This window comes from Falco rusticolus, chromosome 4 (genome assembly GCF_015220075.1).
Source record: "Falco rusticolus isolate bFalRus1 chromosome 4, bFalRus1.pri, whole genome shotgun sequence".
Taxonomy (NCBI): Eukaryota; Metazoa; Chordata; class Aves; order Falconiformes; family Falconidae; genus Falco; species Falco rusticolus.
In genome coordinates, this window is record NC_051190.1 from 57,542,920 (window position 1) to 57,555,291 (window position 12,372).

The 12,372-nt window shown below is 38.5% G+C and overlaps 1 protein-coding gene across 3 annotated transcripts in view; it reads right to left on the bottom strand.

Annotated features, from left to right (window-relative positions):
• XYLB (xylulokinase) overlaps positions 1-12,372 on the bottom strand; it is an 85,150-nt gene that overhangs the window by 69,479 nt on the left and 3,299 nt on the right. For 2 of the 3 annotated variants that reach the window (XM_037383772.1, XM_037383775.1), the window contains exons 4-8: positions 11,329-11,409; positions 9,485-9,571; positions 8,167-8,295; positions 6,826-6,891; positions 4,308-4,380 (exon numbers count right to left, since the gene is read on the bottom strand). In XM_037383772.1, coding sequence (XP_037239669.1) covers positions 4,308-4,380; positions 6,826-6,891; positions 8,167-8,295; positions 9,485-9,571; positions 11,329-11,409 — 436 coding nt within the window. The remainder of the gene's footprint in view (positions 1-4,307; positions 4,381-6,825; positions 6,892-8,166; positions 8,296-9,484; positions 9,572-11,328; positions 11,410-12,372) is intronic. The other variant, XM_037383773.1, reaches the window with a different exon arrangement.

Genomic DNA, 12,372 nt, shown 5'->3' on the forward strand with positions numbered 1-12,372 from the left:
AGGCTCTAGCAATGCTCTTACTCTGACAAGGGGTATACATCTGCAACACACTCCACACACATACACTACTGCTGGTTACACATGCACAAATGAGCCCACCCTTTCAATTCCCAGCAGCCTTTTTCACATAGGTTTAATAATTAATTTAATAACATTTAATAAAAAAAGTATATATTTGCGCAGTCCAATCCTAAGCACCATCAACAAGGTCTGGACCTAGTGCTTCACACAGTCTCGTAAACAGAAAGTGTTGCAGCTGAGACACTGGAATAACCCAAGACAAACAGTAGGATATTTGGATTATACTTAACAACACAAAAAATAGAATTAAATTTCTTAAAATCTATCAATCCCATTTTAGGCAAATTAAACACACTTAAATTATGCACAGCTTTATTTGGCCTATGATGCAACAGCAGGAATTTGACAGAGCACAAAGTGCAACACACCTATCACATGCAAAAGGTGCATTTCCCTTTTCTGCTGTCAAAATTGCTACCACCCACAGAAAAAAACAGATTTAATCCAGTTTCTCTCAGTTCTCTATGTGAGAATACTCTTAAATCTATCCATTCCCTCCTTCCAGGGGTAAACCAAGTCCTTCCAAGGCAAACTGAGCCCAGCATCACTGTTTGCATTTCCCAGAGACAGAGGGTGTGAGCAGCCAAGTGTTCCATGCCCGCAGGCATAACAAGGCTTTCTATAAGGAAATATGTACACCTATAAATTTTCCTTGGAAAGTCCCCAATTTAAAAGGCCAAGAACCCCTTCACTAAATTAAACCAATCAGCGAGCAACAGAATCTTTAAATAAATAGGCATTTCACTAGAGAAAGATTAGTTGTTGTTTCTGTGGTTTTTTGGAAAAAGTCCTTTCTCCTCCCCACCCCACAAGCCTAGAGAAACATTTAACCAGTGCCCTCCGATGCAATTTTGCAAGACATAAGGACAGCCTCCAATCTCTTCTGCCTAAAACTGGAAAAACACTAACCTTTATAACTGAAAAGGTCTGAGTTGATATGATACAGATACAACACTTCAGTTTATTGACTGGTAGATAGTGTGGCACAAAGACTTTAATAAGCTCTGAGAAAAGAAAGATGAGCTAATTTACCCCGCCCTCAGAAACTCATTTAAAAGATGTGAAACAACTGTTCTACAAGAACTATTAATCTGTTGGCCTGAATTCATCCTACCCAACTGTGGGCACTTTTATGAGAATCTCTAGTCAGTGGAAAATACAAACCAGAGCTGAATGCTCCCTGGAATGGCTCCTCTTTCTCCTTTGATTATAGGAGTGATGCACAGAGAGTTCCTTACTCAAGCACCTCCGGTCATGATCTACGCCACTAAGTTTAACATATAAAATAAGTAATAGTCTGAGAACTAAGGAGGAGGGGGGAGGATATCAAAGGCAGCTCTTCAACTTGTCACTCCAAATAGATATCCCATCAGCAATGAAAGTCAATAGCCAAGACCATTGTCTAGTAAAGACCGAGGAAAGAGTCAATACATGGATAGATAGGATTCAGTATTTCACTGCAAGCATCACTGACTTAACATAAAATGACCAGGAGCACCAACAGGACTTGCTAATACTTAGTACATATACAAAAGTATAAGTGTTTCAACACAGGGCAGAGGGGGAAAAAAAAAAGAAAAGAAAAAAAGAAAAAAAAACCAGCAACCCAAACATTTTCATTACAAAGACCAAATGATGCAGACTAACTGGTTTTATTAATCAACTAACTAAAGATCAATATTTGCATTTATAAACAGTTAAGTGCATCTGCATTACAGTAGTCTGGATTGCCTTTTCAGTGAGCTAAAATCATAAGCAGCATAACTGCTGGCACCATGCAAGCTACATTAGGAGTAAATTCAACCCACCATGCTTCCTTTTGAAAAGGCTTCAGTTCAAAGCATCCTTGTTTGATAGAACAACAAAAACAAGTATGCTAAGCTATGATTTGCCTAAGGCTCTTAGAAAAGCATTTCAAAAGATAAAGCTTCTCTAGGTCAAGAGCTGAATTGCTGTTCTTTAAGGTGTCTTCTAAAAGAAACAATGCCTCAAGTGTTCAAGTTGTTTAGGTCCCAAACGTATCTTACTTTTAACATCTGCACAATACAAATGAAAATCATTCTTCATTCCCCCAGAATGTAATTTGATTTTTTTAAAATCAATCACCCAGGGTGCTCAGCCATTCAGGAGGAGTGATTTGAACTTTATGAGATAGGACCTTTAAAAAGAAAATAAAAAAATCCTGAAACTGAATAGCACATTTCCTACAATAACCTGCAAATTTAGAGAGATAAGTTATTGTGCAGAGCTAAACAATTTGACAGGGTCTTTTAAAGACGGTATGACCTGAAGTTAAACCTGCAGAAATGAAGAACAGGTCTATTATCTGAACATTATTTTGAGAGATGCATTTTAAACTACAATATACAGGTGCAATGTAAAAGATGAAGTGAATTGCAAGAAATCATAGATGACAAGAAAACAAGTTTTTCAGCTGGATCCAAATAACTACCACATACTTTATAATTATATTTTATTACTGGAATTAGAATTCTTTCTTATTATGTTAACAGAAGAAAGGAATGAACAAGACAAAATATAGCTTACAATGGCGAAAAGCCTTTTGTCTTGTAAAGAGAACTAGAACATCCTGCTGAGTTCTCTTATCTTTTTTGACACAAAGATTTAATAATCTTACATGCTTTGAACAGTAGATAACATTTATTCAAGTTCTGTAAATATCCAGAGGTGTAATAGAACAGGCTCTCCTACACTTGCTTGAAAAATGCAATACATTTTCTAAGAAAATTTTCCAATGAAGTAAATTTTCATTTTCTTTAGTTTAAAATGTTTTTGTTTTCAATGAAACCCAGGAATTTTCGTGCTTTGAAACGGAAGAAGCACGGCTTTCCCCAACTTGCTTCCAAGCAGAAAAGGCAGAAGTAACATTAACAAAAAAACCAAAACAAAAAAACCTCAACCCAACCCCAAACCCCAGAGGTTTAATGCTTACATTTTAAAATATTTGAATCAAAATAAACACTTCACTCTCATTAAAAAATCAACATGTTTCTTTATCAGAAGAAGCACCCTGAAAACCTCACAATCTCTCAGAAATACAGTACATGGAGTCAGTTCTGCTGAGCAGCTGAAGCGCTCAGTATTTGGGACTATGATGAGCAAAGTGCAAATCTCCAAAGAGTTACTGCTGCCCACAATATAAAAAAAAATAAAATTCACCTGTGAAAATACATGGCTAACAGAAGGACCAGAAGATAGATGTAATAATCCCACAACTGCTGCAAAATAAGCATGGATTGCCTTGCAATTTTTAAGGTCTCAAGCATAACTGGAAGATCTGCTATTGAATAAGTTGTCCATTAGCGCCAACTGAGATGACTTGCCTTTCCCTGAGTTTTCATGGACCAACGAAGGAGAAAAAAAATGAGTTGGTCTTAACCCATGGGTGTCAGCTATGGCTCTACAATACAAAAAGTCCTTTGGCAGCCTTATCTAACCTTTCAGCTCTGAAATATATCTTCTCTTAGTTTCAGAGCAGGAATCAAAACCGCTATTTAGAAATAACAGCACAGCTCCCAGGAAAATGGTTTCCTTTGTAATTGCCATTTAAAATCGCCATTTAAAAGCTGAATAACTGAGGTAACACACAACAGAAGTGACAAGGCTAGTGCCTCTTTATTTTTTTTGTCTTTGTTATGATGCATAGAGAGATATGGAAGTTTAATTTTTTTTTAACTGAGTTTAGGATTTTTTTTAATTGGTTTATGCTTTTTTTTTCATTTTGAAAAGATATTTCTGTTGCAGATCCATACCCCAGCTAAGTGGTGGGGAAAAAAATCACAACATACATCTTGTTCATACCCTGTGCTACTCAGACCTAAACCAGCAAAACCAAGAACCAATATCAGAACTATGAAATCTAGCTTAAAAATTCACAATGTTTTATGCTTTTAAATAGGTATTTCAACATTCCTTTATACATCATAAACTAATGAAAAAAGGTTACAGTTTCATTTAAGAATATTTTCTGTGGATCCATTTTACAGAAATGGGAATCATGGTATGATGGGGATAAATAAGCACAGCTGACAGCACAATCGAGAGGAACAACAAATTGAAAGGAGTAACAGCTTAAAATCTATCAGACTTGTCATTAAAGACTGAAAATAAATAGCAGAAATCTTGTTCCCCTTTTATGTAAGATAGGGATGGAAAGGAAAACTTCCTTGTTGAATTGTTGCTATGAGAAAAGCCCACACACTTACCATCACTGTAATCGATGGGCGCATAAGCTCCTAGGAAAAGGGAAGCTGCAAAACTACTAACCAAGGAGATTCTCTGAAAGAAAAAGTGTGAAATAGTGAGTCCCATCAATAGTCACTTCAAAGAAAGTAAATTATTAAGTAATTTGAAGCAGCAAATGTTAATAGATGCTTAATGTTAGGCACCAAAAGCACACAAAAATACACCAAGAAGAATTATTCAGTTCTATCATACTACCTAAATAATACAGCAGATACCAATCTAAAAGTAACCCCGTGATAAAAGCTCTTAATAGCTTTGCATTCTGAAACATGCAAAATACACCCAGTATATTAGCATACTCTATGTTATTATGAATTAATTCACAGCTTCGGTGTATCACTGAATTTCATTTCAAGGAAAAACACTTTCTAAGAGAAAAAAAACAAGCAAACAAAAAAACACCCAAAACAAACAAACTAAAAAACCCCAAAAAACAACATAACCCTATATGTTGACAACAGGGGAAGTGCCCAGAAACCATGCACTGGTCCACCAAGAGCACAGACCCATAAGCTTTTGAGCATCTCTGGCAAGGCTCTGCTAGCACCTTTATGTGAAATCTCACCTCCCTCCCAGCTGAGATCCCAGACCTCCCAGGAATTACTCTCAGGAGCTGGTAATAATCAGCTGATTTTGATCTGAACTGAACCACAACCTGCAGCTTTGCCTCAGGGTATGTTCCAATAAACGCATTAAATCCAGCTGCAGGGCTTCTACTACTGGCCCAAAAATGTCCCAGCCGCATGACACAAAGCACTGATCCAACACAAATTTGCCTCCACTTCAAATCTGCAATACAAACTACCAAGCTAACTGCCTACCACCAAGCTTTCTGCACGATCAGGTAGTATCTGTTCCCAAGAAGCTGCAAAATTCCTTCTGGTGTGTTCTGACTAATTCAGAAGAAATATGATTATCACCCAATAACTAACCAGAATCTAATCTCTACTGGTCGAGCCAGCCAGCAGTGACAGGTTTTGTATTAATGATCACAAAATCACTGCTTCACACAGCATTCAAAGACGGACTATCGGCAGAGCTCTAAGAGGTGATTATAATTGCCAGGAAACTTAATGATGCGCTTGCTCTTCAGGTGTCTCTCCCCAAGAATATATCATACTGTGCTTAGATAGCAAAGGCCTACCTTCTGTGGTGCCCCAGTGGGCACTAGCTGCCTGAAATGGAAGGAAAAGGATGAAGTTAAACTGTGATTCAGCCAGTTTAGCAAGCTGACCTACAGAATGAGGAACATCCACCTTCCACGTCATTGAGACTGCCAGGCTGCTAAGTGCTTCTTGATGGCCCCCAAGAGCAACTCTGACATAGAGATATTTTGTGCTTGAACACATTATCTTGCATATCCTTTATCGGTAAAAGGTGCCATCAATGCAACCAGCCCTCGAAGTCTGAAATTGGTCTGACTAGTTCTCAGTTCCGTGGACCTACTTTCCCCCCATTAACATATCTTTCTCTAAATTTAGTCTTAAGCTTATGATCAGACTGTATTAGGGCTCTGTTTCATCCCATACCTTACTAGTGCAAAGGTTATACAATAAAAATGCACTAAGAAAGAAAAAAATACTAAAAAATTAAGCATTCTCCCACAAAATACAGTCAACTTTGCAGCTCGCATCCCCATGAAACTAACTGTTTCAGACAGGGGTGAGATTTTAAAAACCACAAAAAAACCCATGATCAATGCTATCAACAACTGCAGTAATAGAAAGCCAGGAGCTGCCTGACTTCACAGGTCTAGATGTTTAGCATATTCTAATCACAGGACAGCAGTCCTTCTCTCATTTACATCATATTTGCATGGAGCTTTCACCTTGCTTCAAACCATGGCATTTTAGTCTCAGCTAGATGCAGACTCAAACTGGAACAATAATGGAACTGAAGCTGATTTCTCAAAATTAAAACTAAGAAGGAAACAAACTACACAGCGCAATTCATTTGTAACAATAGAATTAAAGTAGCTCCTCAAGGGAAAAACTATGGAAAAAGTCTAGCATCAGCTGCAGGGTTTTTTTCCTACGCACATCCACACTGATGCTAGCTTTGTATGGCAGAGCCATCACATTTCTGCATTCAAATAGCCAGTTCTAAGTGTGAAAATTTCACCTGTGTGCTTAACTACCCACCTGTGTTCAAACTGCTGTAAATACAATTTATTACCACCCAAATGAAAGCCTTTATTTCTTTTTATAATGTCTTCCACAAAGATGAGATCCAACGGAGCCTGCTGTGTGACATGTAACATTCAAGATAGAACTGATGCCCAATTTTTATCTGCCTAGCAACTAATAATTTAACAAAACAAAGAAAAAATAAAACAATCAAATTTTCAATTTTAATCTTAAAATCAAACACAAGAATCGAAATACTCTTTAGTAAAAAAAGTCTGTAAAAACATCCCCACAAAACTAATTTTAAAAGATTTCCAACTGTGTTTTCCAAGCATATTGAAGTTGAGCCAACCTCAGTTTGCATGTAGACCTCAGGATTCTGGCTGTAAATCTTTGCTATCTGGTTTCCTGTAAAACGCTGAGAAAGAAATGCAAATACTTAGAAACACAAACCCTAAATGGAGTCAATAATCATTAACTCTGTGTAATGAGTTCAGTACATTGCACTTTGGATACTTAATTTGCCGATGCATGATGAAAGTCGGTGCACAGCAGGCAATCTGCACTAAACAGGCTATAACGCATAGTCTCATTAGAGACTTTTGCTCACCTTTTGGGAAAAAAAGCATGTGAAAAAGCATTACTATCCATAATTTACATTTCAGAAATGACAGTTCAGTGGAATGAACCACACATTCTATGCACAGGAACCACCACAATTCAACTACTGCCTTCAAATCCTTGAAAAGGTTTAAGCTACCCAACCTACGTACCTCTGTGAGGCAGCTGAATTGGGACCAAAGCAGGAGGTTTCATACTGGAAGCAACTCCAGCACAGGCTAATGAGAGTTGTAAGAATAATTATTTTTCACGCCTGTATTATATCAAATAACAAAAAACTTGTAACACTGAAACTTTAACCGTTAGCAAGTTAAAAATAAACCACCACTGGCATGCAAAGTCCGATTTCAACATTGGCCATAAACCTTGCATAGTGATTCAAAACCGGAATCAGTAATTTGGGAGGTTAGAGCCTTATTCTGTTGAACCAACAGTAAGAGTAGCCAGGTCCAGGTGCTGAGATGCCCGGAGGACAGCCCTGCTCCCACTTTATAACTCACTGTCACGGTTACAAGAGAGGGAAGTGTCAGGAACAGGAGATAAGTAACAAAGGACTCTCTGATAGCATCACAAACTTCTGAAAATTCTCTTAGGTCAACAGCCAGCCACTTGTTAGCTTTCAGGGAATATTAAAGGCCAATCTTTTAATTGCAGAAGTAACCTAGAGCAGCAATCCAAGAACAGGGGCCTCATAACTCCAAGTAAACCTGTAACCCAAACTGGATTGCCTTGCCAATGGAAACATGGCTACACAGGAGCTCCCAGGGGTGAACCAGGCCCTGAGATTGCAAACATGGCCACCACACACTGTATTTTGGAACCACTGGCCAAATGTAACAGCTCACCCTATCTGCTTCCTGCAGCAGAATTTCCAGTGTTTGCCTAATTTCACTTGACATTTTCCACATCTTCCTTTGTAAGACTGCTGCAAAGCACTGCACCATTGGAGTTTCTTCCAAAACTCTTTTTCATCGTTAAGGGCTGGTCGTCATCTGCTGCAGCACCACTGTAATGGCAGAACTGTTTCTATCACAAGACTCTGCTAAGGACTTTCTTCCCACCCGCTCCTTACCTCATAGGCTCTAGAACCAGTGATACTCGCCAAGTGCTGTGCTCCCCCCACGGCTTTCTCCAGAGCGCTGCACTGGGAAGCTGTGCTGGAATCCATCCAGATGGGGCTGTTACTGACAGAAAAACAAGCCTGTAGCGAACAATATCCTTTATTAGTAATTCTGATCTTTAAGAAGTCCCTGCTAGAGTACTAGCAATGCAGCAGACCTACGTATGAGCTCACAGTTCAGCTCGCTGACGTGCCTTCTGGTTTCCTCTCAATAACTACAGGCAAGCAGATACTGGTCAGCATCTTAGTCAGTGGTGAAATCCAAACTTCACACCAGAGGGAAGCAACAGGCTTTTTCTGCTGTTACTTGACATACACTACAGCATGGTGTGTACTTCGCATACCCTGCGGCATGCTCCATTGGTAGCCAAAGCCCTTTTACAAAGCTTAGCCCCACTTTTTAGAACTCCTCTCTAAATAATCAGATTATCTTTCCACGGCCTTACTAACAGATTTCTCTTTTGTGACTGGCATAATCATTTGGAAACGCAACTGAGGCCTAGTACATCACTAGAGAGCATTTTAATTCCATTTCCATGAGTTTTGCACAGATGAGGTATTTCCAAAATTACTCATTTAACAGATCAGTTACACAAATGTCTCCCTTTCAACAAACAATTGACCTTTCTGATCTTGAAGGAAGGTAGGGAAGGGTCTTCAAGAGGCAAGTTGACTCTTCCCTACTTTTTAAACAAAAGTTTGCCAAGTCTATGTTCAAAACTTAACAACCACACACATACGCACACAAAATGTTGAGGTTCAACAGCGTACTTGTTCAGGGTTTGTGTCCACACAGTATTACACTTCCATCCTTTCAGAGGTTAAGTGTAAATTAGTCTTTTCTTTTCTTATTAATATACATTTTCTAATGAAACCACAAGCACTGCAAGGAAACCCAGATATAACAGTATTTTTCACTACATCTTTTTGTTAATACAAATGTATTAAAAAAAATCAAAATATTTACAGGTTGTTTACAAAAATATTGTTTCCTAAAAGAACAAACATGCTGTTACTCTGACAAAGAAATATTCTGGGACACCCACTGGCACCTGTAAACTGTTAAAGCAGTATGTACTGTCACTCAGAAGAAAAGGCAACATCAAAAGCCTTGGAGCTGAAGGAATAACTAGTACATTTCACTGTATGCTGAAGGGGCATGCAGCTCAGCCAGACAAGAGGAAAGGTTTGCAAGGAGAAAAGTAATGTGCATAAGGATCAGAAAAAGGACAGTGTAGCTCTCTCTTCAGAGCTCTTTCATGCACGTTACCTTTAGTGACTGATGTAAAGGCAGTTCGGGTGATGCAGTCTTTAAAATTTGGATGCTTCCTTTTTTCCAGTACACACTTCCATGTTGCTGTAGAAAGTACAGAAACAGAAGTTGGAGATGCCCTCCGAAGCCATGAAGTTCATATCCTGATCTGAATTTCAAACTCTAAGGGACAGAGAACTCTCTCCAAACTATACCAAAAAACCCACCTTTTCAAATCAAGTGCCTCATTAAAAGACTCTTTAACATTGAGCAAAGCAGATACCAAACCAGAAAATGTAGGAGTCAAGAGACAATGATGATTTTGAACTATAGCAACTTCTAGTGGGAACTATTATTATACTGCTAATGGCATCAGATACTTCTCTGAGGGCAATCTGAGCTGTAACTAGGGCTCCACAGCCACAACTGTTAGTTCTGTGCAATTTCAGCACAGCCCTCAGATTCTTCAGTTACATGACCACCCCAGTCACCACTAACAGACTGCATAACACCGAGAAGGTTCTTTAAGCTCCACCTCTCAGGCAGCTTCCTCAAGCCAGGCATCTCTAGCTATGTGCCTCCAGGACACACCAGGCAAACTGCAAAGCACCATCCAGTGACCCACTATAGTTCTGATGGCACCAAGTGCACACAGAACACCCTGTGCACAGAGTACTTGACCACAGTGTCATCCAGGTTGTATTTCACATCTCTGCCATTTCTGTAGACAATTGTGACCAGGTTTTCCCCTTCTCTGGGACAAACACCGGCACATCAGTGCACCTCTGCAGTGACCTGCAGCATAGACAAGGTTTTTCAAAGAGGAAAGGGAGAAAAACAATGTGGAAGGGGGTAGATACATGAAATCTGTTCTATCTGAAAGAATTTGAATACAACACCAAGTTGATACCCCTGACTTGCTGGAGGATAGGTAGAATAAGGAGAATACTGGCAATCTGAAAATGCACATCTTTTTTCCATTTGAGTAAGCTGGGGTTATTTGGCAGTCCCTAACTTCTGTTCCACTGAAGAATTGGTAACAGAGCCTTGATACCGGCTGTGATTTTCAGACACTTTGCTCAGACTTTGAACTGAAATCAATGAAATGGGGAGATCAAAGCAAGAGTTTTGCATAATTAGTCCCAGATGTATCAAGATGAATAACTTAAACCTCATATGTCAGAATTAGCTATTGCTTTAGTGCTGCCCCCACCCTAAATATCATCTGTGAAAGTTATAAAAGACTTCCTTATTTCACCACAGTACTAGGAGACTGGCTAACTGACTAAATGTCAGGGTGCTTTTTATAAATCTCAGAAAAAAAGGTATTATGCACTACAGGCTAAATCATGGCAGCATCTTTGTCATTTCTGCATCAAAGACAATCATCACTTGTTTTTTGTTGTTCCTAGGTAGATCTGTATCCCAGCCAACAAAAACTGTGCTCAAGGACGTTACTACACCTTTAGCAAACTGCACTCCTCACAATTTTTTTCTACCTGATTTCCACAAGCACCTTGATATGCTGAAATTCAAAATGGCCCCAGTTATTTCAGAATCTGTAGGTAAAAAGAATTTAAACAACAGGAAATCAACTAGTTATGCACTACACTGATTTAAACAACTGCACTGTAAACCTCATCCTCCACTCCCACTACCTTTCCAGTGACTGCTTTTTGTGTTTCAGGTTTTAAGTTTCCCTGAGGAACATGTCTTTTAATGGATGCTTATATAGAAGCTTTGGTCTTACTTGATGTCATTGTGGTCTTCTGCAATACAGTTATTTAAACTATATTTATCATTATACCATATACTGTATTGAAGAAATAGAGTAAGACCGATTTTTTTCTGTATAAACTAACCTGGCCAGCACCAGACAGAGCTCTGACTTGAGAGAAGTTAAATCCCAAAGACTTCATCTTTTCCAAAACCATATCCAGAGCCTACAAGAACAAACAGAATCAGGAGTGACTGTAACGAGCTATCAAATTATGCATACTCACAATCTCTGGAATTAAACAGTAAATTCATGTCATCACTGATAAGAGTTCATTGGCAGATAATGAAAAATTAGCTAATGACTACAGACTTCTCAAGAAGCTGCATAAATTAATTTACTAAGTAAAAGTCCATAAAAGAAAAGTTAAATCACACGGGGCGGGGGGGGGGGAGAATAAAAGGACATCTTTAAATAAGCTGAATCACAAAGATCCATTCTTTGAAACCTAAATAAGAGGCAAGAGTTAGAGAATTCCAATTTATTAAAAAGTCACTTTTAAGAGTGCCATATACAAAGCAAGATTATCTTTTTTCTGTTCTTACTTTTGGAAATCTATGAAATCCTAATGGGGTGCACTCTGCACTCCATCCTACAAGATGTTAGGTATCCTCAATACCACTGCCCCCAGTGTCAGATGAAAACTCAAGAGTCTCTTTAGTATAAGGCTAATTCAAGTGAAATCCAGCACTTTAAGCACCTACGTTAATTCTGTTCTTGCCACATTTTCCTGAAGTTTAAAACCAAAAATTAATCTATCTTTACACAGTCTCATTCAAAGCAGCATTTCCCAGATAATCTTGATATATGAACCACTGCAAGACTTCAAAATTTCCCAAGAAACATTGTAAACCTATATCATCATATTATTAATTTAATAATTACAACTGTTCCTGTTCATTATGGTTCAAAAGACCAACTGCAAACAAATTTACCAAACCTTTGTAAACTACTGCGGATCACCAGCTGGGGGTTCTGTAACCTATTAAATAATAACTACTCAAACTGCAGTAGTAAAACAAATTTACACGGCACCATGTGAAAGAAAGTGTTGTAAAATCTGCACAGAAGCAAGGAAGGCCTTCTCTTAAAATGCAAAAGAATGATGTATTTCAAAATAAACACTAAA